Raw genomic sequence first — 26,087 nt, forward strand, 5'->3', positions numbered from 1 at the left:
AGCAGCTATCACAAATATGGTCTATTACACTGCTCACTCTTGGTTTGTATCGGCTTTTGATAGTTGGTGAGGGGCTTTTCGCACCAACTATAACCTGATGGAGACCTCAAGTTTGCTGTCTAATATTGTTAGTTAGAACTTGAAAATTGATCCAAGAAACATTAACTTCCATTTGCTTTTATGTGCACATGTAACATTAGGTCATCTGATGGATTGTGCCTGGAAGACAACTTTATTACCAGTGCATTCAACCTTCTTTTGGACCTGTTGCAAGTCTCATCTCCAAAACATTGTGGAACAGAGATTGACCATTTTAGGGTTAGTATTATATACTTTTTTCATTTAAGAATATAAGCCAAATAGTAATAATTAAAATTTCTGTGGAGAGATTTAGATGAGAGGCAAATCTGTTACCTGAAATTACTGTATTTAAAACTAAGCCTTGATTGGTTTAGTTGTTTGGTACAGAAATGTGGAACTACAGTGTAGCTTTCAGAAAATCTATTAAAAAAGATATTTCACAATTCAATTCTTCAGTATCATTTATCTTTCAACGTACTTATCTTTCAACGTACTATTTTATCCTGTTAGGATAAAAAAGTAGTCAATCAGTGGTAATAACTTACACATACATGTAATAAATCCAAAAAGATTGTCAAAAGTCTAGTCTAGTCCACTAGTAGTCTAGTCTACTAGTCTAGTCTAGTCTAGTATTTGCAGTGGAAATGATTATGAGAGGTTGATTGTGAACAATAGGTGCAGTTGTCTTTGCTGTTTTTTATCAGCAAAGAGCATGTGAGAAATTTTTTTCCAACAGGCGCTTCGCTGATAAAAATCTGCACTTGTATGTCCTGCTGCAACTTTTAGAGACAATAGTGACTGTTTTGTGGTCTGTTAGGATATAAATTAGTAGTTCTGTGGTAATAACTTACACGTAATAAAGCCAAAAGCCAAAAGGACGTCTAGTCCTCTATTACAGTAGTAGTCTAGTCTAGTCTAGTCTAGTCTAGTCTAGTCTAGTCTAGTCTAGTCTAGTCTAGTGAGTGTAGTCTAGTCTAGTCTACTAGTAGCTTAGTTTAGTGTAGTATAGTCTAGTCTACTAGTAGTCTAGTCTAGTCTACTTGTAGTGTAGTCTAGTGTAGTCTAGTCTAGTCTACTAGTAGTCTAGTCTAGTCTACTTGTAGTGTAGTCTAGTGTAGTCTAGTCTAGTCTACTAGTAGTCTAGTCTAGTCTAGTATTTGCAGTGGAAATGATTATACAATGACAAATAGTAATAACTAATAGTGGTTCTGTGGTAAAAACTTACATGTAATAAAGCCACAAGCCACAAGGATGATTAATAAAAGACCTTATATATAAACAATTCACCTTGTAAAAATAAAAAATACATTTAAAAAAGATAAACAACTACACCTGAACCACTGTTTGTGACCTTCTTAAGGAAAACGTACATGTACATTAAGTAAATTATGCTTATTCATTAAACTGGTAAAAACTAATGCCTAATGAACGGGTAACTGGTGACTTTTCAGAACGTCTGAAAGATTTGGTGAACGCTTTTGAACAAATCAGGGAAGAATGCTTTAGTGAAAATTTCTAACAACTTGCAAAATCCTTCTAACAGGTAGCCTTGATTTTCCAAACGATTTGTTTAAATGTTTTCAATGAGTAGCTCAACGGTTGTGGTAAACAAGTAGTATCTAACGGTATACTAAATCGTTTATAAGTAAAATATCTACCGGTAATGTCTTGATGTTTATTTTCACTCTCATTTGGCAAACATTGAAATATATATGCCCTTTCTTTCAGCTTGTCAACACAGTTCTACGTGTTTTTCCACATGTCCTTATACTTGGTTGTTCAGGCCAGAATCAAAATCTTGGGCCTCTTTTGGCTGCACTGAAGGTAACTACACTACAACAGTCACTGTAATTTATACCTTCAGCATTGTTATTCTCATTGTACTTCAGAAGAGCTATTAACTAGAAAGGATTTTTTTCAAAATTAGTGAGGATTTTCATTATTTTTTTATCCCCAAAGATCTTCACAGTTCTTAGAATATCTTGCACTTATTCTTAAAGTTCCTGTAAGGATCTTGTGTGATCCTTGCAAAGATCTTGGTAGAGATCTTTGCTAAGATTGATCTTTGAAAAGGGGAGTTGGCAAATCATTGTAAGATCTAAAGCTGGGTTAACATGGGAAATTTTTATGTGAAAAATGTATTTGATTGTGTAGATGACACAACAATTATTTGTCAACAGTTCAAAGTTTAGTGCGCCTGTTATGACCTTGGACAGTAGAGATACGCAAAGAGATATGCATGCGCAGTGTTCAGTGGGAGTTTAGGAGATTGGGGACCGCACATGCCAATGCAATATTTGCCACATTTTAGTATGTGATGAGTCATCTAGACACAATAATTTTTGTTTGTGACAACTTTTATTTGTCACATTTAAACTAACTCACCAGCTTGTCAACAAATAATTTATATTTGCCACGTGAAAATTGACCAATTTTTCTCATCTACAGGAGCAAATGAAAGTTGTTACAAAAATTGACATAAAAATTGCTTGTGTAAACTGGACTTGAGGTTTTTGCCAGAGAAGTCTGTTGCATTCTGTATTTTAATAATATTTTGAAGATTTCTGACCCCAATTACATTTTTGGGGCTCTCCTTTTTTGGTTGCTTCTTGTGATGATTCTTCTTAAGGGTAATTGGCACACTGCAGTGGGCAATTGCAAGGTAGAAGCTAGCGTTAAATTAAGTGACAGTTGTGGTTTATCTGTTCTGTTGAGTTAAAACTCTCCTATTGCTTTGTTTAGAACTTTATGTTTTGTGGAATGCCTGGCTACAAACCAGTGTATAGTGAGAAGAGCTGCCAGCAATTAGAGGACAAATCAGGTAGAACTGCTTGTTTATTTTTAAGTGTGTGTCTTCCATTTAATAGAGCTTCCATTTAGTACAACCCTAGTACATAGGAGTGTGGAGACGCGGTGGCCTAATGGTTAGGGTGCTCGACTCTGAGTCGAACGGCCCGGGTTCGAGGCCTGGCCGGGGCGCTGCGTTGTGTTCTTGGGCAAGACACTACTCTCACAGTGCCTCTCTCCACCCAGGTGTATAAATGGGTACCGGCGAACTTACTGCTGGGGGGTAACCCTGCGATGGACTAGCATCCCATCCAGGGGGGAGTAGCAATACTCCTAGTCGCTTAATGCTACGGAAACCGGGATAAGCTCCGGCTCTATGGGCCACTTAGGCTCAGACAGACTTTACTTTTACTTTACTTAGTACATAGGAGAAGTGCGGGGCCTAATGATTAGCACGCCAGACTCTGGATCGAATAATCTGGGTTCGAGCCCTGGCCAGGGTCACTGTGTTGTGTTCTTGGGTAACACACTTTACTCTCACAGTGCCTCTCTCCTCCCAGGTGTATAAATGGGTATCGGCAAGATAATGCTGGGAGGGGGGGGGGTACCGAAACTGGGTATCAAAACTGGGATAAGCTCTAGCGGTATGGGCCACTTGGCTCGAGGCTTAACTTTAGTACATAAGGGTGCACAAAATAAGCATAAACACAGGTTAACCATTTTGCTGAAAATGGAATAAAAATTAATAAAGAAGAATGTCAGCTGAAATATTTCATTATATGAAACACATTTATTATGTACCATCCAGAATTTTGCCAAGTTACCTGAACAGTTCAGAAAGAGGGTATTTGTCTTGATTAAGAACACAGCACAGTGACTCACCTGATCAAGAGTCCAGCATGCTAACCATTAGGCCACCATGCTGCCTACAAGCTACGGGCAAAAGTCTTTGTCTGGGCCTAAAGACTCGCCAGACCGTAGACTATCCCAGTTTCTATAGCCTTATGGAGTACACTATCTACCAGATAAATCCCTATCCGATGGATAACGAAGTTTGTTTTGTAAGCACTTATCCACTGGATAGCGATTTATCCAGAAGAAGAAATATCGTTTATTATTAAAAAACTTTTACACTTGGCAGTCCCTAGACTGAATTACGTGTAAATGAATAAAAACTATATATATTACAAGATTTAAAAAATATTAAAAGCTATTTACATTAAAATAGCATTATCCACCTTTAGAACAACTGAGCCCTGGGTCGAGAGAAACACTATGAGAGTAAAATTTTGTTGCCTAAGAACCCGACCAGGGCTCAACCTAGACTCGCCTTCGTCCCCCCTCGTTTTTTTCTCGCTCGCCCGCGTTTTTGCGCTTTCCCCTTCAACTACCGAGAGCCTGGAACAGGCTAGGCTCAACCAAGACTGTCTAATCTGGAGTCTAATGCATTAATCATAAGGCTACTGTGCCACAAGCTGTGGAAAGCAAGTCTTTTTATTCTGATTTGTCTTCTTTCCTACAGGAATAGAGCCTGATGATTTATCTTCAGTCCACCTAAACACAATACCTCAAAGGGATCGCCAATACTCTATTCTCAGCAAGAAGAAAAAGAGACGGACGAACAAAAAATCTAAACAGACTACAGCACCTTTAACACCAAAGCAAATTAATGTTGGAAGCTCCTCTATGGATGCTCTGACGCCAACGTTTGCGGCATATAACTTAAATTACACTGTCCCAAAAGTATCTCCATGTAATGAAAATCAGTCAGTCAGTCTGAGACCAAGAAACCTGCCAAATGCAAGACTTACAACTTATCATACAGGAAGCAATGTTACTCAAAAGAGAGACAGTGCAGCAACAAATGCCAACCATTTTGATGGATCAGGTGCCGAGTCATCAGGTTATCACAGTGCGTCAAGCTTGTCCACTGCAAGTTCTGACTCAGAGCATTCTGATAGTGAAGCAGGGCAGACTGCAAGGCTAAGGTATTGTACATAAGTTCTTTGTAATTAGCACCTAATCATTCTAAAAGAATTGATCCATAGTATAGTGCTTACATTCTATTGGCCAGTTTACCAAGGAGTTCAAATTAATCTAGGGCCAGTCTCTTGCAGCCCTTAGTAAAATGTAAGGTAAAGTCTTCGTCAAGCCTAGTGGCCCATCTTGCTGGAGCATTTCCCAATTTCTGTAACATGAAGCAACTAGGAGTATTTCTACTCCCCCCTGGATGGGAAGCTAGTCCATTTCAGGGTTACCCCCAGCATTTGTTTGCTGATACCCATTTAAACACCTGGGTGGAGTGAGGCACTATGAGAGTTATGTGTCTTGCCCAAGGACACAACACAATGACCCAGGCCAGGGCTCAAACCCGGACTGCTCGATCCTGGGACCAGCACACTAACCATTAGGCCACTAGGCCTCCCATGCAGTCCCCTGTGGAAGGTAAATGTGGGATCTGGCTTCTTATCTCCATCTCTCTCTCTTCCCATTGTTCATCCTCGTTCTCATTTATAGACTTTCTAAAAGGTCTTGAGAACAGCAGACACATAAAGATTTTAAGAAAAACAACAATTTTTTTAAGTTTCAAAGACATGTTTCGACAGAGCATCTGTCATCTTCAGTTAAAAACTTTCTAAAAGTCGTTCACTTCTCGTTTCTGGTTTGGTGGTATCTCATTTAGTTATCTGACACCAATAATGTTTTTTTTTGACTGCATGTTCGTAACATGGGGGTTTTTCTTTCAGATCAATAACGTCAAAAGTTCGGCTTAATGTACTTCTTTGCCTTCAGGCAGTTATTAAGGTAAGTACCATTTATGACACAGACATTTTTGTCATTGAATATATGTGGCAATTTAATATTTTTCACCATTTTACATTAGATGTACATGTAAGAATACTGTATTATAAAATTCTCTACAACAAAGCACAAAATCATGCTATGCAGTTGTTTAAAGATGAATTCCAGTCCGTACTGCGCAATCTTGGTTGCAATTTTTATGTGAGCCTCACACGCAGGAATGTTTACAAGCAAAACTAAAAATTCCACGACAAACTTACCTCTTTCTTCATTATTAGCACCAGATATCCTTGCAGAACAAATAATAACCAGTAGAAGAACCTGATGCTATTCAAATGACGTTTCAGCTCACGGAAATCTTGAACAAAACAAACTGTAATGGCGGACTAAAAAACTCATGTATGCTGTCACCGAAGTGTAACGTTTCAACGAATTCAAAACAAAAACGAAAACAAACGCCGAGTCTGCGCAGTACGGACTGGAAATCAGCTTTAATGGACACCAAACTTTACTGAACTCATTGTACAATAAAAAAAAATAAGTATATTATCCTTACCTAAAAACATTTTTTTTGGCACATAGGTATTTTGAACAGACTTCTAGCTCATAAGACGCGACGTGGATAAATAAATAATTGATTGACTGACTGAGATTGTTGGGCTTACAGTGTACGTCCGTTGGGGATATGGGGTGGGGGTGGGGCAACTTATTAGTAGAGTCGGTGGGCCGCAGTAATTTTGAGGGTTTTTCTTTTTTGAATTGCATTGGAATGCAATTGAAAGGTAAAGCTCACTTAGGGGTCTCAAGATTCAAACAAAGAAGGGGAAATGTATCTCTTGTGCTTGGGAATAAGGCGGTAGTCTGATCCATGAATTACTGATATCTTTCTTCTTACAATATACAGTCAACTCTCTCTTAACTGACACCATCTATCAAGATGGACACCTCTTCAAGACGGACACCTCGGGTGATTTGGTCCCGTCCCTGCCATTTTTCAGTCATTTCTACTAAGTAACTTAAACTCCCAGTGGTAAGATCTAGGACACCTCTCTAAGATGGACAGTTTTGCGTGAAGTCCTTAGGGTCGCGATGGTGTCCGTTTTAGAGAGAGTTGACTGTAATTTCAAGAAGATAGGTGATAAGTATAAAGAAAATCAGATACCATCCACATACACAGAACTAACATGAAAAGAAATGTAGCTCAAGAATATTGATTCTCGCAATATTATTTTGTTTTGTTAGAGCACAGACAAGAAGGTTCTGTTTGGTTATTGGTCGTCGTTTGTTCCTGATAATACAGTGTCATCATCTTGGTCTCTATTTACTACAATTCTGAAGGACCCTACTCCTAAGGTCGGTGGAACTTGGTTTCTACAATCTTGAAATACCCTTAAATTTCAGCTTCTTTCTTGAAAAATCCTTGAATTTTGTTTGCCTAAAATTTGTGTGAACCAGGTGGAAGGTATTTATTGTATTTTCCCCCCGGCATTTATTTCAAACTTAGCCTGGTGGACCTGGCGTTTATTTGACTCCTGCAGTTTATTCAAGCCCGATTTTCATTAAGCAACGGGTTTTAATTCAACTTTTTTTTTGACAAAAATGTTTCTTGCTAGTATATCTACAGCTTTTTATACCTCAAATAAATACCTATTTTCAACTTCACCTTGGAGAGCCCGCGTTTATTCTGTACCTGGCATTTAATCAAGAAAATATGGTAACCCTTGTGATTTCTGAGAGTAATATTTAACATAAAATAAATTTTCCCTTACAATTTGTCTCTCTGAAATTCAGAAGCATAGTGGTTCCAAGTATGCAAACATAACCACACATGTCACTGTAGCGTTAATTAAATATGAAAATACCAAATACGGGTATTGAGAGGTCCCCTGTTTTAGGAGTCAATTGATTTTTGTTTTGTTATGTTATAGTATGGTCAGTGTTTTTCACAAAGTGGATTTTTTTATTTTTTTTTTATAATATTTTACTTTCTTTTTTTTTTTTTTTTTTTTTTTTTTGGTTTTCCTTTTTTTTTTGGTCCTTTTTTGTTTTTTTTTTTTTTTTTTTTGTTTTTTTTTTTTTTTTTTTTTATAAAAAAAATTGTTTTCTTACTGATATCCATGATGAATTCATCAGGGCCGTGCTGGTGGTGTAGCAGTTCTGATGGACTTGCTGGATGGCTCAAGACAATTCTTAGTGGCTGCTGAAGACAGGTATGGATAGGAATGGAACAAATAAAGCTTAACAGTAGTCAAGGTTTACATGCACTTTATCGATGGTGAGAACAATAGCAAAATGGAAACCCTCACAGAGCGTGCCATAATGACTGTTAATAAGAAACAGTTTATCTTGTTGATAGTTTGCCGTTTCATTTGCTTTCGTCAACAATGCCCCCTTCTGTAGTGTGGTCTGACACTCTAAATGGTGTGCATGTAATTATGTAATCTCATTGCCATGATAAGGCCTGATGTTGAACTGTCAGTTATGGTGCTGGTACTTTTCCTTGAAACTGACAGTCCTGCCAGGTTTAAATTCAAATGGTGCACGTTGAATTTTGTTTCTTGTTTTGGATTATTGGAACTAAATACTGCTGACAGCGTACTGACCTGAGACCAAAGCTAAGCCACACACAGATTTACCAGCACTGTGGTGAGTTCCTTATGGAACTCATGTGATCCGAGAGCAGCATATTGACCTCGTTCTGAATTATTCATTCTTACTTGTGTGGTGACTTCCTTATGGAACTCATGTTATCTGAAAGCAGCATATTGACCTCGTTCTGAATTATTCATTCTTACTTGTGTGGTGAGTTCCTTATGGAACTCATGTTATCGTTATCTGAAAGCAGCATATTGACCTCGTTCTGAATTATTTATTCTTACTTGTGTGGCGAGTTCCTTATGGAACTCATGTTATCTGAAAGCAGCATATTGACCTTGTTCTGAATTATTCATTCTTACTTGTGTGGTGAGTTCCTTATGGAACTCATGTTATCTGAGAGCAGCATATTCCTCTTCTGTATTTTTCTTTCTTTTTTTTGTGGTGTTTTTTTTTATTCTCTTGTTATCTGAAAGCAGCATATTGACCTCGTTCTGAATTATTCATTCTTACTTGTGTGGTGAGTTCCTTATGGAACTCATGTTATCTGAGAGCAGCATATTGACCTTGTTCTAGAATTATTCATTCTTACTTGTGTGGTGAGTTCCTTATGGAACTCATGTTATCTGAGAGCAGCATATTGACCTCATTCTAGATTATCCATTCTTACTTGGGTGGTGAGTTCCTTATGGAACTCATGTTATCTGAGAGCAGCATATTGACCTCGTGCTGGATTATTCTTTCTTACTTGAGTGGTGAGTTCCTTATGGAACTCATGTTATCGGAGGACAGCATATTGACCTCGTTCTAAATTATTCATTCTTACTTGAGTGGTGAGTTCCTTATGGAACTCATGTTATAGCTGAGAGCAGCATATTGACCTCGTGCTGGGTTATTTATTCTTACTTGAGCGGTGAGTTCCTTATGGAACTCATGTTACAGGAGGGCAGCATATTGACCTCGCGCTGGATTATTCATTCTTACTTGAGTGGTGAGTTCCTTATGGAACTCATGTTATCAGAGAGCAGCATATTGACCTCGTGCTATTAACATTGTGCGAGTCATATATTTCTAGTAAAGTGACTGTATAGTTGATGTTTTAAGTTGATTTCTTGTTTCAGAGAGCAACATAGCTCGTCGCCATCAGCACGTCCTTATACCTCATTCTCTGTAAAACTGAGTGGAATTGTTCACGAGCTTCACAGATGTCTCTTACAAGCTTTAATGGCTGAGACATCTTCCACCACCAAGGCTCAGTTACTCAAGGTATATTTCAAACTTGCATTTGTACTTTTAACTGCCTGGAACTCTTAAAAATGTATGGAAATCGGCAAACTAATTTTACAGACCTGGAAAAGTTTGGAAAAGAAAGATAAGGTCTGGAGAAAATGGACAAAAGTCTGTTTTACCGGCTGCTCGAATTTTATGTAAATATCGTCTTAACCAAAAAACAGATCGAACTAAGTTGTTTCTCAGGACAAGTATGAATTCTTCAGTTGTTGAGAATTAGCAGACACGTTCTAGCCAATCAAAATGCATACCGTACAATTCCGGTTATAAGCCTTGGGCTTATACAACTTCGTAAGGGGTTTTGGATGGCTTATAAGCGGAGGGGCTTATATCGAGGGGGCTTATAAGCAGAATAAAAAGACCGTTTCAAAATGAGCTACAGCAACGTTGATTGAAATACGTTTTCCATTGACTAGTTTTGAATTAAGCTTTAAAAACTCATATATGAATCAAATTCATTTCAGTACTTGGGGGGCTTTTATCTGGGGAGGGAGTGGGGTGGGGATTAAAATGGGATGTTTTTTTGCCTACAGGTAGTTGGGCCTATAACCGGGGGGGGGGGAGTGCTAAAAAGCAGAATTTTACGGTTTATTGCAAACTAGTATTCTGTGTAACTGTTCTATTGTCTAATCGCAGTGCCTGTCCCTACTGGTACTTAACTCACCATACAACAGACTAAAGGAAGGACTTTTAAGCAAAATTGTCAGACAACTCAGACCTTTACTGGCTATCAAAGGTAAGGTTAGGATACTGAGAACAGCATTTCCTGCAAAATATTCTTCTAAGTACTAACCCAGCAGCTCGTATTTTTGGTTTCCATAGTGTGAAGGGACTAGGAGTATTCCTCTCCCACCTGCACAGGTGCTAGTCCATGCTCTTCTCACCCCCCCCCCCTCCCGAAAAAAACCCCTCACCAATTCGCTAATATTCCATTTTTATTCTCTTCGGCTGAAAGAGGTGTAAGGTCTCGCCTAAGAACACGACACAATAACACTAAAACGTCAAAACCTTTGCTTCGTAGTTTTCATAGTTTATCTCTACTCAGTAAGAACCCATAATACAGACAGGAAAAGTGTAATGTCCCCTTTGAACACTCCTGCTACTCAACTTATAAAAGTGATGCACTGTCTGTCAGTACGATATAAAGAGTTCCCCATTCCTGAGGCCTTTATCCTGAAGCAGGGTGGCCACAGGTCAGGAAATTGTCAGGGGAAAAAATCTCGAAGGTTAGGGAAAATTCAGGGAATTTTATCATGGGTCAAGAAAATTTGACATTTTGAAAAAAAGTCAGGGAAAATTAGGATTATAACACCTCTGATTTAATACCATTGAAGGCTGAAAAAAAAATAGTTTTAGGTTACTGTGATCTCAGCAATGTTTTTTTTTTGTTGGGGGGGGGGGGGGGTGAAAAGCTGGAGGTCGCCACTATGTCTAACATTTTGTATTCATTTGGCCCGGGAAATTTTATTTTTATCAGGGAAAAGTCAGAAAATTTTAAAAACTGAGACCTGTGGCAACCATGTGAAGACTAACTGACAAATAGAGTACGAGGATTCTTGGGGTCATTTGAGTTGGCGAACACGCAAATGTACGAGAATATTGCTTTGCCCTTGTGCGTCGCGTCTTCTCATGTGAAGAGATTTTCTTGTGCACTTGCATGACCTCCCTCTCGAGTGACCCTGTGGAAAATCAAGGACTAACTAGCAAATGACCTTTGTTTTTCTTGCATACAGACCCAAACTTGCAAACAGCCATATTGTCCTGTCTAAGAATGGTAGTGTGCGTACACACACCTCTGCAAGAAGTAGTTGAAATTATGAAGCCAACCACAGCAGAAATCAACACAGGAAACAGAAGCGTGGCACAAACCAACAGCATTACGACTGAAAACAGCAGTAGCAGCGCTGTAGTGCTGATTGCTGACTTACAGGTTCCTCCTGAGTCGCCATGGGTGATTCATTGGAGTGCCCATGCTATAAACCGACGAGAGAATTCACTTGTTATACGGCTGGAAGCCTTGCAGTTTTTAGGATCGTTTGTGAAGAGCTATGTTTTCTTATTAAGGTATGTGTGCTATTATAATGTTGACAATATTCTTTATCACCACCGGGTTGCCGTCTTGACTGGTGAACACAGGTTTTGGAGAATATAATCCAACTGGTCAAATTGAGCGACCTTCAATTAAGTGTCGTAAAACCAAAACCAAAGTAATCACTCGGACCAATCACAATGGACACAGACAATCCAGTAAACCAAACAAAACTTGAAGCGAATCATGTTGCCGGCAGGAAGCGCGGGAAAACGTGCGCGAGCGAGGCATGATTGGTTTTGGTTTTATTTCTGATTAGTCGAGAAAGTGGCGTGAGATTTGTTCAACCAATCACTAAGCGAAGTAAAGCAAAACCAAACAAACGCGAATCACATTCGACACTCGAGTGAAACCCGCTCTACTTGCCGTATCGTGATCCACTTCCATCTTCACCAATGCTAGTCATCCTCAATTCCCAAAATGTCCCCTTCATTTGTCGAGTAATGTTTTGCAAAATTAAACTATAATTGATGGAATTGCTCTGTTCTTATTGTGCTTTGTCCGGCCTCAAGAGTCCTCATGGGCCCGACGAGGATAAGCCTAAGCCTATTGTGCTTTGAACTTCTCAATCTTCAATTAATCAAATGTGCTGAACTAGATGGCTGTCCCTTGACGACCTTTTCTTGGTATCGTGGATGATATGATAACCAAATGGTATAAAACAAAAAATCTAAAAGACAATTAACACACTACCCGAACCACTGGACAACAGCTAAAAAACCATAGTTTCCGCAAGCTTAACCTAAATTGGTTAGCTGTATTACTCTAGAGTGCATCTGTATTTTTCTGTAAGGTTTGAAGTGTCTTCTAAGTTAGTATTACGTTTTGTCTTGTTGCAGCTCCGAAGTGGTGGAATGTCTCAGGAACCTGGCGTGTTTATGTTTTAAGGATGCGGATGTACAATTTACACTGTCTGCAATAAAGGTTCAAACAATTTTTCTTAGTTTTCTAGTCAGTTACGTGAAGATTGAAAGATGCGATTCCATTTATTATCAGCACACCTCCTCTGTAATATTTAAAATTTTCCTCCATTTCTAGGGTGATGGTAAATGGAGATGTTTCCTTTTTTGAACCAAATCTGCTTTGTAATACAAAGAAGGACAAATTTCAAAACTTTCCAACTTTTCCAAATTCAGTCAAACAACTCTCTGTAATTCAATATGCATTTGAAATAACCTCTGTTAATGTGAACAGTTGAAATACATTAATATCCGAGTGGAAAAAAAAGGAGTTTGGATATTTTGTTTGAATTTGTGTGCAAAGGAAGTCTAGAGTATGGAAGGCACGACAACCCTTGGAACGCTGAAAACAAAATCAGAAGGCGAAACTTACTTTCCGTAAAGAGATATTTTTTTGACAATATATATATATTTTTTCATTTGGTCAATAGGCTTCTTCCGATGTATTAAAATTCAGCTTGGTAGCGAGGCCTAGAGGACACACAAAAGAAATTAATAAACATGCTTGTTAAATTTCTTTTGTTTCTAGGCCTCGCTACCAAGTTGAATTTTAATATATCAAAAGAAGCCATTTAAATTAATATGTAACGGTTCTTTTGTAGCTACTGGAAGAACTGGCTCGTGCAATGTACAATGAATTTTCAAACAACCACAGTGGCAGAAATGCAGTTTCTAAAGAACAGGTAATCTCGGGCAGGTGTTGTTTTATATGCCGTGATTTAAGATTGATGCCTGCGAAAAAGTGTCGCAGACGAGCAATCACTTTTATAAAAAGTCTCTATTAAGCTTCCCCCCCCCCCCGCTCTAATAGGTCCCCCCTCTAAAAAGTACACGTTTTTAATAAGGCCCCTCCCCTCCTCCCGCCTAATGGTAACTCATGACAATAATTGTTTATGAAGGTAGCTAGGCTCTTACCGAAAGTGCTAGCACTTTTTTTGGCATTATTTAGCTTCGCGAGCATTTTTTTTACATTTTATCCCAAAAAGCACTGCTAGCATTATTTTGGATTTTCGACTGACTATTTGTCTAATTTTGTGTTAAAAAGCACAATCTGACTTTATTTATGGCGTCCAAAGATGCAGTAGCCCTCATTTTAGTCAAAGGAGCCGTGGAGGCCTGGGGAATAGGTTTGATACGTCAGTGGTTGCCTTCTAGAAACCCAGTCCATCACACTCGTTCCAAGATGACGTCATCCACGTTGTCATCGAGGAACAATTAGCCATGTTCATAACGAGCAGGGGACCGGGTACGAATATTCAATATCGATTGCACTGAAAAACTGGGCCCGTCATCTGAAAGAGCATCCAAAAATTAGTAACTCAACCAAATTTGAGAGTTATTGGTTTAAACGCAAAGGCATGGAACTCTTTTAAAAATCGTTAAAATAAGAGAGCTTAGTATGGCTGGATGGACAGCTGTCCCTCCAATCCATACTAAGCTCTCTTATTTTAGCAATTTCTAAAAGTGAACCATACCTATGCGTTTAAACCAATAACTCTCAAATTTGGTTGAGTTACTAATTTTTGGATGCTCTTTCAGATGACGGGCCCAGTTTTTCAGTGCAATCGATATTGAATATTCGTACCCAGTCCCCTGCTCGTTTTTAACATGGCTAATGTTAGTCAGCCAGCCAAGGCAGAGATAGCTCGAGAGGGTACTCTGACATCAAACATTGATCGTTACATTTTATTGTTAAAAAATGTAACTGAAAATCTGAAAAATTTAATATTCTATGTTTAAAAAAATCGGGAAAAAGTGAGCATTTTTATGTTACCCACGAGCACTTTTTAAAAAAATTAGCATTATTTTAGCACTTTTTGGCAAAAAACGAGCACTTCTTTTAGCATTTAATGCTTTTTTTACGAGCACTTTCGGTACAAGCCTAAAGGTAGCATGGAAACATGGTAACTTTTCGCTCTTGGAGGATTTACACCACATTTTAACTTATCATTGTCGCTATTTTGTAAAAATGTGTCACCAAACAGCACTAAAACTTTAAAAAGTCCACTTTTTCTTTTGTATTTACCCTAACTGATATACGATTTGAAATAGCCCCCCTTCCAGGCTCAAATATGCCCCCTCTCTATTATGCCACACCCCCTCAAAAGATCCTAAAAAGAGGGGACATTCAATGGGGTTTGCGGTAGTGCGATATTCTTTAAACCTGCGGGATGCGTTTTCATGGCGTTTTGGTTGACGATAGTCAGTATTAAAACTTTTAATTTTTTTTTCAGAACATTTCTAGCCGTTTCTGGTCCTTTCGGAAGCAAGCTGAAACAGCCTAACTTTGGGCTTAATAGAACTTTTAATATGTTATTTCATTGGCATGAAATGTGTATTATAATATGGTGTTTCTTTTCCACTGTATTTGGTTAGATTTTACAGTTCTGGCTGAAGCTGTTAGATGGTCCACTAATCAACATGATACAAGAAGGAAGCTCTGTGTGTGCGCCATCATGCAGTGCTGCTGTTGACTGTCTGTCGAACATTGGAGCTGTTATCTTTGAAGAACTACCTGTGAGTCTGTTGTTAACTTGTAATTGTCTCATCCCACGTACCTTATCGAAAGTAAATCAATCAATCAGTCAATCAATCAATCAATCAATCAATCAATCAATCAATCAATCCGTCAGTCAGTCAGTCAGTCAGTCAGTCAGTCAGTCAAACAAGCAAACAAACAAACAATCAATCAATCAGTTAGTCAGTCAGTCGGTCAGCCAGCCAGTCAGTCAATCACTCAATCAATCAATCAAACAACGGACAAACCTGTGGCCCTTGGATTCCAAGGCCAGGGGGGAGCGGGGGAGTGCAATGGATGCGTCCGCACAGCCCCATGGGCCACAAAGGTCAACCTAATAGGTGGAGTACAGAAAATGTGGGCTTCGATGTGTGCAGAAAATTTCGACTTCAATAACTTAATTTTTAAGGGGAGAATACCCCCTGCTTACGGCCCTAGATTCCCAATGGAATTGAAATGTAAAAAGGTTGGTCTTTTGGAGGGAGGATAACCAGAGAAACGAAACAAGGGCCAGAACCAACTAAAAACTCAACTCAAGTAATGATAAACTGGGTCCAGGTTTCAAACCTGTGCACATTGGTGGGGGGCAGGCACTTTCACTACTGCGCCATCCATGCATTCCCTGAACAGCAGTCGCCATCACTGTCGTGCTTGTTTGCTCCTATTTATCTGTTTCGTTGTTTTTCAGCTGCACAAGCGTATTCTTTGCATCACTGTTCTGCTTGGTTTGTCAAATGACGAAGACAAGAATGTCAAGGTAAACTTCTCAAGTTGATCTTTATCTCCGTTGTTGAACTTGAACTTCGTGTTTACGCGCAACGTTTACTGAACGCACCAAGGCAAAACTATAAGGGGTTTTACGTCAATTCCTACGCCACTACATGTGAATTAGAGCAGTTTTCAATTGAGTGTCGTAAAACCAAAACCAAAGTAATTACTCCGGCCAATCACAAAGGACACAGACAATCCAGTGAACCAATCAAAACCACGAAGCAAATACATGTAGCTGACGTGAAGCGCGGGAAAACGTGCGCGAGCGAGTCACGATTGGTTTTAGTTTTACGCCTGATTGGTTGAGAAAGTGGGGTTTTTTTTTTAGCCAATCACTAAGCGTAGTAATGCAAAACCAAAGCAAACGCAATTTACTTTCGACACTCAAGTGAAAACCGCTCTATCAGGCACTCCACCATGTTGCTGACTTGAGTGAACAAGTGGCGTGGATTAGCCACAACAACATTTTATTTTGTCAGAAAAAACAAAGAGTATAGTACAGCATAAACAAATAACGTAAATATAAAGCAAAAAAAATACTCTGCTAGAATTTCATCTTCGAAAATAACAACATTACATGTTAATATCTCTTTATTAACGTGTAATTTGACACTTTTATAGCTACGCGTTTTTATAAGCCCCTCAAGAAGTAAACTCCTCTAGGAACTTATCACAAACTTTTAGGGTATTTGCTAATGCTGCTAAAGAAGTATATCTTGATTCTAGTTTAGTAGGTTTTGTGTGCGCTTTGTGTAGCTTTGTGTGTTTCTGAGGACTTTTCATGCGGTGACAAACTGCCTCAGTCGATGTAGAGTCGATGTAGAGTACTAAAGCACCTATTTAACTTACTTTGTTTGCTACTACATCAAGGCTTCGTCCGTCCGTGCGCTGGGCGTGTTTGTGCAGTACCCGTGCCTCAGAGATGACGTGCTTTTTGTAGCGGACACTGCTAATGCCGTTCTCACCGCCATGACGGACGACAAGATTATGGTCAGGATGAAGGCTGCGTGGTCTCTTGGGAATCTTAGCGACTCCTTGGTGAACAATATGTAAGTGAAGAAACAGTGCCTTGCATCTGACTTAACAGTCAACAGGTCATCACACGCCCCAAAAACACGAAACGCGAAATTGCGCGCAGACAACGGGACCGCACTCCTAGTTCAACATTCGTGTAAAAATTTCTAATGTATCAAGCAATTTGTGATGTTAACAAGTAGAATTAGGGGCATTGTTCAGTGCTTTTTCTCTTAAATTAAAAGCAGGTCTTTTTTCGGTTAGACATTGACATTTAATAGCTAGATGGCTGATAATTACACCACGCCATGATAGTGGACACGCGTTGAAATTTCACGCATTGTGGTTTACCCTGGGATTTCAGAGTAGCTTGTACAGCTGATATCTCCGAGCATTTCAACAGTACACAGCATGATGGGCTGGGCAAAGACCAGGCACCAACACCGGGAACTTCATGCCCTACTAGTACTCTTTACGATGAGTGTGTGGGTTCTTTTACGTCCCCTGCTGACCATAACACTGAAGATGCAGGAGACGGGGCCTACGGTTTATCTTCCTTTTCCGTCATTGCAAAGGCAGCATATTCTCTCCTGTTAGTTTAAGATTCTGAGTGTTGGTCGGGTCTGGGACTTGAACCCATGCAAGACCTCCCGCATGGTAGTCCGGCGCTCTACCAACTGAGCTAACTGGTCGGCAGTTAAATTCTGCCCCCTCGTTTTATATTTATAATTTTATACAATATATTTATAATTTCCTTTTTTCATATTTTTTGTTTTTTTAAGTATTTAGTATGAGAATTGGCTGAGTGCCCTTATGCTAAATAACAGTGGCTCACCTAAGGCCACACAAGACTTGGAGTACTTGCGTGTACTCCTGTGTTTTGATAAGGCGGTGATTTAATAGTCGGAAAGTGCTGATCGAGTCAGTTCAACACTTCAAAGAAACAATTTGAAGTCTATCTTCGAAAATCGACTTAACGACACTGTTAGTGTGTTACTTTATTATTTGACAAGACTTACTTTTGAGTGATGTTCCATTGTGCAGGTCCTGTGAAGACTCGGGTTTTATGGAGGATTTTTCAGACATGTTGCTGCTCAAGCTGTTGCATACTTCCATTACAGCTGCCGACGATAACGAAAAGGTTTGTGCTTTATACGGTGACTCAGACACGATTGAGGTCTCTTGTTTGTTGTTTGGTATTCGTATGAGGGATTTTCGTACAAACGTTTTGTGCTTCAACCATTTCTGTTCCTGTAACACGTCCTACTCATATTTTAATTTGATACTCTATTCTGTCTTCACTGAGCTACTTTTGATAGTAGTCAGTGGATTATTCCATCTGATTAAATTTATGGACTAAACATTTCAGGTGAAGTCAAATGCAGTAAGAGCCTTGGGTAATTTTCTACGCTACACAAGAACGTCCACCTTAGGTAAGGATATAGAGCGGTTTTCACTTGAGTGTCGAAAGTTATATTAGTAATTCGCGTTTGCATTGGTTTTGCATTACTACGCTAAGTGATTGGTTTAAAAATCTCGCGCCTCTTTGTTAGCCAATCACAACTAAAGCCAAAACTATTTGTGAGTTTACTCGCTCACGTTTTCCCGCGCTTCGTGCCTGCGACATGTATTTTGCTTCGAGTTTTAATTGGTTAACGGGATTGTCTGTGTACTTTGTGATTGGCCAAATAACGTGCTTTTGGAATTACGACCGACACTCATTTTAAAACTGCTCTATCAGCGGGTACATTTGCATAAAAGATGTCTGCGATTCTTTTTTTGTTTTATTAATAATTAAATTTCCGTTAGAGAGAGTTTCAATTGAGTGTCGTAAAACCAAGACTTAAGTCATCACTATGGCCTATCACAATGGACAATCCAGTGAACCAATCAAAACTCGAAGCAAATGCATGTAGTCGACACGAAGCGCGGGAAAACGTGCGCGAGCAAGTCACGGTCGGTTTTGGTTTTACTTCTGATTGGTTGAGAAAGTGGCGCGAGTTTTTTAAACCAATCACTGTGCGTAGCAATGCAAACCTAAAGCAAATGTGAATTACTCTCGACACTCAAGTGAAAATCACTCTTTTGCTGGTTTGATAATTCGCGAGGGCTTATTGACAAAATGTTAAAGGCTGTCATGTTGTTTTCTTGTTCCAGAAAAAGCAGGTTTTATGGAAGCGGTGGAAAACGCTGTTCAGGCACTGGTAAGGAACGTCGGTTCTGGTCTTATGAAGGTGAGGGTCTGGTTGAGTTAGAGAAAGAAGAAATGAATTCAAGTTCTCAATAAATTAACTGAGTTTGCAGGTGACTTCTATTACAAGTGGAGGCTCATGGAGTTTTCCTTCTCCCCCCTGGATGGGATGCCAGTCCATCGCAGGATTACCCCCAGCATTAAATTTGCCAGTAACCATTTATACACCTGGGTGGAGAGAGACACTCGTACTACGAGAGTAAAGTGCCTTGCCCAATAACACAACACAATGACCCCGGCCAGGGCTCAAACCCGGACCGTTCGAACCGGAGTCCAGCACACTAACCATTACTAGTAGGCCATCGCGATCAGTACAGACACTTGTATTGATTCTCAGCTCGTTTTTTTCTTTGCTTTTTGTATTCCGAATGTCTTAACACTTTCTTTGTGTCCTTTGTTTGACAGGTTCGTTGGAACGCTTGTTACGCGTTCGGCAACGTGTTTCGTAATCCTTTCTTGCCAATTGGCACAGCACCTTGGACGGTTAGTATTGATTATTTGTCTAGATCTGTTTTCTCCTTACAGTATCCATAGGAAATATATAACAATAGATACACCTTATTCGATGGTTTAACATATAATACGCGCGGATATTTTGCGAGTTGCGTAGTATTTTTCCGAGCCCCGTAGGGGCGAGGAAGAATACGAGCAATGAGCAAAATGTCAGCTCGTATTATATGTTAAACCATCGAATAAGGGATTTATTATTCCACTTATTTTTCCACTTTGTTTGGGCCAGTATTCCGTAAATTTGTCCACACGTATTTTTGCCCTGTTCTACTGTGTAATAACGTGGCATATTTTGCGCGTTCTTTTGCCCTAATATGGTAAAATGGCGCAATAGTGGAATAATAATTAAGGAGTATTTAAATATTTCGAAAAAGGCGAGATCAAGGAGAATGAAGTAATGCCATGCTGCTACCAAGTCCTTTCTGATTTGATTATTGAGAAATCCGCAACGTGCATATTCGTTGGTTGATTGGTTTATTACATTAATAAGGGGGGGGGGGGGGGGGAAGGGTTAACTTAAGTCTACGTTCGAGCCTATTGGCTTATCGGACCGGAGCTTATCCGATTTCAGTAGCATGAAGCGACTAGGAGTATTTTTACTCCCCCTGGATGGGTTGCTAGTCCATTGCAGGGTTAACCCCCCCCCCCCTTCAGTATTGAATTTGCCGGTCCGGTACCCATTTATAAGCCTGGGTGTTTTTGTTTACAATCTACCTTAGGAGAACAATGTTTCACGCATGTGAAAAGAAAATTTAGCTTAGCTTGCTTTTTTTTCTTCTTTGTAGGCTGATATTTACAACGGGTTGGAAAACGTCATTCGTGATTGTAAAAACTTCAAGGTGAGTTTAAGTGAATTTTTGGTAATTGGTTAAGTTAAATAACATTAAAAAACAATGCCAACACGGAGTTCTCTCAACAAGAGTGGAACCTATGACCTTTTGCATACCGGTCGGACGCTCTACCACTGAGCTACAGGAGACCCGTGGGAGCTACAATCTTGGACAAAACTAGTTGAGACAAACGCATTGCACACATTTGCGCGATTGCCTTGACTTGCCAGCGGGCTAGCTTTGCAATTCACCCGGCTTGGTTTTTATAACACGACAACATTGACAACATTAAAATGGGAGAGGGGGGTGTGGAAAAAAATGAACTGTGGTACAAAAATTAGTGAAAATTAGCAACGTGTTTGAACAGTTTTGTCTGGGAATGCAGGCCATATAACTAGGTTCAAATGTGACGAACGTCCCGCGTTTTGCCAGGAATAGTATTGTCGAAGAATGAGATCTGTATGGAGATAAAGAATTCGACTCCATTTAGGAGAACTCGGAAGTTTTTCCATGTAGCCTATGTCACTCACTGAATATCTTTCTCCTTGTCTTTTTCCAAGCTTAAGGTTTGGCCATACGGAGACGCAAGGAGACGGACGTTTTTTCTTGCGTGCACTTACGTTGAGTTGCGATGACTTGCGTTCACTTTGGTCGAGATAAAATTGTCAACGCAAGTTTTTCACCGTTTGGCCAACCAACGCAGGTCAACGTAAGTCTTGCTTTCCGCAAAGGTCGTGGGTTCGACTCCCGCTCAGGGCCTGAAATTTTTTTTTCAGGTCTTCATTAGTGTAAGGACGCATTTGCATTTATCATATATATATTTCATTGCTACTGCTGGACACACATTCATGTAAGTCTTGCTGTTTACTTCAAGTACTGAATTGCAGCGCGCGCAGTAGCACTGGAATGGCTTTTTTGACAACTTGCGTGCACTTGCGAGTAAACTTGCGAGTCGTTTGGCCAGCCAACGCAAGTCTGTACGCAAGTTCAACTTGCGACTACCTGCGTCCACTTGCGTTGCCGTTTGGCCAGGGCTTTAAAATATACCATCCTTTATTTCAATAAATACCAACACTTTAACAAACTGATAACACTTGTGTTTTACTCCAGGTGCGGATAAATGCCGTAATCCCCTTGTCAGTTCCCCCCGAGAGGCGTTACTATGGCGACGTCACTCTATTCAGTCACGTGTACGCAACATTGATTGACACCTTGAAAGGCACTGAGACCATTACTGAGTTCTGTGAATTCAAATACAGAGATACTCTGAAGCAGCAGGTAGGACACGATGCTACTTGGATTGTGCTTATTACAATGACGTCAAATACCGGTCATAAGCTTTCTAACTGTCAGCTAAGGAAAAAGATACCGTAAAACCTTGAATCCGTCTACCCGTTTCATACCCAACAATGCAGAAAGTTATTACCGTTCCACGGTGTTTCATCAACGCCATATCCTAAAAACTCTTTTATCACATTGCGCACAGTCGCAGGTCCTCAATGTAGGATTGAGACATCACATGTTCTGTACTTTAAATACAATTCATTTATTATTTCCCAGACTATTGCCGCGTACGCTTTTAAAGGGACATGGTCAGCGTTCACGTTTTGATAAAAGTCCACCTTAACCCGAAATCAAAATACGCGTAGAGAACCTTCAGTAATCGGCTTCAATCTTCTCAGTGTTTTTTTTTTTTCGTCTAAATTTTCCCATTTAGTGAAACACTGAGAAGATTGATGCAGATTTCTGATGGCTCATTTTGAAAAAAGTCCACAGTGGTCTTTTTTCAAAACGTGAAAACTAGTGTCCAGGTCAGTGCTAATGGGGTTCCTAGAGTGGCTTATATTCAGAAGGATAGCAGGCTTTATATGTCTTGTCACTGTTTATGTTACTGACTTAATTTCTTTTGACAGCTTTGCAATTCATTGTGTCACATGACGTCCTTGATGACAGCAGAAGACGCTGTTTCTCTTGGCACTGTGTTGGAGGAAAACCACGACACTTACAAAGGATACATCACAGATTATATACGACAACTCCACACTCGTGTAAGAAGTGACTCTTTCCATTTTCTACACCTCTTCCCTAAGTCCCTACCCCCCCCCCCTTTACAAGGGAGTGACAGGACCTTCATCCTTGCTCCCTCCCCTCCCCCCGTCCTTTGCTGTATGTCTTTGCTGCTATCAGAAGCAAGATTCCGCCACCCCCCCCCCCACCCAATTGTTTTTCGACCCCTCCTGCCCCTTTACTTACCTGCCTCCCCACAGTTCAGTCAATCCAAATAGCTTATTTTTGATCAGAGTGTTAACTCGAGGCTTATTCAAGAGTTATTTTGTTGCCAAACAACTTAAAGTTCTATCTTTGACTGTTTTACTCCAGACATTCCGATGTTGATGTAAAAGAAACATTCACCTTGTAAACTCGATAGTTGCGAAGACCATAACCCTTTGTTCTCTCACTGTCATCAATTTCTCACTGAGATTGAGGTGTCTGATCATCTAAGGATCATCTTACCAAAGACTGAATTCTCTAAAAGAATTACAGTGTATATCAAATATGGGAAAACTGTTGGGGGAGTTTTGCTGCTCAACTAAAGATCAGGAGGTTTAACTTATTGTGGTTTTAAACCATAGGATTCGCCGGTGGAAGATCAAACGGAAGAGAAATCAACAACTGAAAAATGTAAGGAAATGTGTTGTTTAATTAAGATCTCAACAACGTTGTAGTAAGGAGTAAGTAAGACTTTACTTCACGAGGGTGACATTTGACAGTAATTTAACTGATAACCTTATGCCCCTCAAAATAAACAATATTCAAATTGAGAATAACAAAATAAAACACTACGTACATCCATAAAAACACTATATAACATCCAGTCGGCGAACAAGTGTTTTTTGTGCAAATCTAATTGGTGTTACACCGTCCATTTCCTCATGCAATTGCACGTGCGTCCCCGTGCGTAATATCCAATCAAAAATTAGTACAAGCACTTGTGAGTACTTCAAAAACATTCATGCAAACAGATTACGTCATGTTGCTAAGCAACGTCAATGACGAAAGCCACAATCTCAGTCCAAGCACGGAGACAGGAAGTCGTCATAAACTGGTACTTATTCCCCTGAGTGTTTTGTCGTTCGTGTGTTGGTCTTCTTTTTATAATTACGTTATAATTCAAGTCGGCTTACACACAGTTCCGTCTGTCCTTGTTTAGTATCCGCTGTCCGTGGGGCTCACAGACGAGTGCATGAGGAGCTCGAGCCTTGCAACACCGCTGTCAATATCTTGCAGGATGTTTTTGGAGAATTGCCTAAGAATACAGAATGTGAAGATGAAACTGGGAAAACGGAACTTGAACAGTCTGATGTAAAACATTCTACTTTGCCAGATTAGGTCGACTGCTCGTCTTTTGGTGCAAATTTTCAGAGAAAAGACATGGGATTTGCGATGAGAAAAGAAAAAATCAAAGGAAGGATGAAAGTGTCACTCAGAAACTTTTTTAAAGAAGGCAGAGATCGTTAATAAAAAACATATTGCCTTCAAAGTGTGCCTGGTCGAGAATGATATTAATAACTCTTCCATAAAAGAAGTTTATTTATTGACTTGAACTGTATTGAGGTGTAAACGAATTGAAATACAAAACACTGAAGCGTCGATTTACTCTTAATCAGCTATTAGTGTTTATTGTCTTAAAAGAACGGGCGCCTTTGACTCGAATCGTATCAATTTTGTGTTCTTTTCTCAGCGTAGCTTGGAAAGTTTAACCGATAGACCATATCTTTTTCGTTAGCTGGACGTTTATGCACTGTGAATTATCATCTTGTTGCAAATTAGAATTAACTTATCGTTTAGATTTCACCACACACCTTGTGTTTGGAGACAATGAGTTTATTCTCTGACTGCAAACCTGCGTTGCAAATTTACCTTCGGTTCCTTCCATGTCACTTCGTTACCTTACGTGAGGTCTTAAAATAAACACAACTGTACGAAGTTCAAAACAGCATCTGTTTTTCACTTCGAAACGAACGCATGAAAATTTTGAATGAAATTGAAGTAGGCTTAACCAAACTTGAATGCGTGAATATTTCAACTAGGTTTGTTGGCTTTGTGAGAATCGTTTGGTAGTCGGAAAAATGACTATAAATTGGAAATATGAATGAAATGGTATCTTCGTTTATTTACGAAGAAGCTGCCAAAGAAAAGAATAAACTAAACTTTCACTTTTAATACCGATGTTGCGTGTTTGTAACTGCCGTATTAAACGGCAGCGAGTATTGTAAGTCATGTGTTCGTTTTTAATGCTATATTCTAAACCCACTAGATGATGGTTTCCTATGTCCTATAAGAAAATCAGTAATGCACTTTTGAGGTCTAGAAAAGCAGCTGAATGTCCTCGCCTAACGGCTCGGGCATCCACTAGCAGCTTTTTTAGACCTCAAACATGCATTGCTTATTTTCTTATAGAACATGGAATACCATCTTGTAGTAGATAAATAAAGAACAAATTTTGTAGCACCATACAGCTACGATTTTAATAGAGGGTCCCGAATGGAGGGGGGAGGTATAATTCCCATTTTCAAAGCCCAGATTTTGTCCAAATCCCATTTTCCAGCCTATTATTTTACCAAATTTTCAAAATCCTAGTCCCAGTTCTATTGTTTTTCTGTCTGTGATTCCTATTCCCAGTACCTTATTCTTACTTATTTTCGCGCGTACTTAATTTCGCGAAAATTCAGGAGCCGAATTTCGCGAGTATTAATTTTCGCGATTGTAAGAAAATTTAGAGGAAAAGTGTATTAAATTTCGCGATTTTGTCAGTGTCAATTGTACGGATCAGGCGTCAAAGACTAAGGAACTACTGCAAATGTACATAGGACATGGCTTAGAGTAACTGCGAGAAGCCTGCTAACGGAAAATATGTTGACTGTACTGATGAGGTATTGGTCAATTTACAAGCTGAAGAAAACAGTTATCAGAGGCTAGGAAGGCTGCTAGTCGAAAACAAGAAGAAAATTATTTTTATGAGTAGATAATTGCAGTTCCAAACATTTAATTTTCTCTAATTGTTTTTGATATGTAATATGGTATTAATTTTCGCGTGTTTAAATTTTGTGCAATGTTTTTTTCGCGCGTATTTAATTTCGCGATAATTTTCAAATCGCGAAAATTAGTACTCGCAAAAATTAGTAAGAATAAGGTAACCCAAACACCATTTCCCCAATGAAAATTTGCCCAAACCCCAGTTCCCAGTTTCCTGCGACACAAATATAAATTTTGGCTGTTCAAAAATTTGGTAAATTCCGTGACATAGTCCCTTTTAACGTTATACCACAAATGACGCTTTGTGCTCCTGGGGATATCCTGTTGGTCTCCATTTCCAAATATTTTGTATCGCTGTTTAACGTCACCGATTAATTCAAGCAAAATCACGTCTTTGTCGGAACCTAGTGTGACAAGAGGTTTTTCTTTGCTTTGTGTGTTTGAACCGACTTTTGAACTGTATGGGAAATGCGCTGTAACTACACTGAAATATGACTAAAATATGACTCAAATACGAGAAACTTAACTCGGTAAAGCACTCACTGCTGCGGAA

The 26,087-nt window shown here is 39.4% G+C and overlaps 1 protein-coding gene across 1 annotated transcript in view; it reads left to right on the forward strand.

Moving 5' to 3' along the window:
• Window positions 1–24,721, forward strand: part of LOC144647104 (HEAT repeat-containing protein 6-like) — a 30,749-nt gene extending 6,028 nt beyond the window's left edge. The window contains exons 5-28 of the mRNA XM_078506859.1: window positions 201–318; window positions 1,810–1,905; window positions 2,824–2,902; window positions 4,391–4,856; window positions 5,616–5,673; window positions 6,913–7,023; window positions 7,804–7,880; window positions 9,387–9,531; window positions 10,192–10,291; window positions 11,289–11,619; window positions 12,484–12,568; window positions 13,206–13,286; window positions 14,980–15,120; window positions 15,810–15,878; window positions 16,763–16,941; window positions 17,951–18,047; window positions 18,276–18,339; window positions 19,064–19,140; window positions 19,563–19,640; window positions 20,453–20,506; window positions 21,608–21,775; window positions 22,411–22,545; window positions 23,131–23,179; window positions 23,709–24,721. Coding sequence (XP_078362985.1) covers window positions 201–318; window positions 1,810–1,905; window positions 2,824–2,902; window positions 4,391–4,856; window positions 5,616–5,673; window positions 6,913–7,023; window positions 7,804–7,880; window positions 9,387–9,531; window positions 10,192–10,291; window positions 11,289–11,619; window positions 12,484–12,568; window positions 13,206–13,286; window positions 14,980–15,120; window positions 15,810–15,878; window positions 16,763–16,941; window positions 17,951–18,047; window positions 18,276–18,339; window positions 19,064–19,140; window positions 19,563–19,640; window positions 20,453–20,506; window positions 21,608–21,775; window positions 22,411–22,545; window positions 23,131–23,179; window positions 23,709–23,887 — 3,037 coding nt within the window. The 3' untranslated portion in view covers window positions 23,888–24,721. The remainder of the gene's footprint in view (window positions 1–200; window positions 319–1,809; window positions 1,906–2,823; window positions 2,903–4,390; window positions 4,857–5,615; window positions 5,674–6,912; window positions 7,024–7,803; window positions 7,881–9,386; window positions 9,532–10,191; window positions 10,292–11,288; window positions 11,620–12,483; window positions 12,569–13,205; window positions 13,287–14,979; window positions 15,121–15,809; window positions 15,879–16,762; window positions 16,942–17,950; window positions 18,048–18,275; window positions 18,340–19,063; window positions 19,141–19,562; window positions 19,641–20,452; window positions 20,507–21,607; window positions 21,776–22,410; window positions 22,546–23,130; window positions 23,180–23,708) is intronic.
• The last annotated feature ends 1,366 nt before the right edge of the window (window positions 24,722–26,087 follow it).

This window comes from Oculina patagonica, chromosome 3, assembly GCF_052425735.1.
Source record: "Oculina patagonica isolate OP01 chromosome 3, crgOcupat, whole genome shotgun sequence".
Classification (NCBI taxonomy): domain Eukaryota; kingdom Metazoa; phylum Cnidaria; class Anthozoa; order Scleractinia; family Oculinidae; genus Oculina; species Oculina patagonica.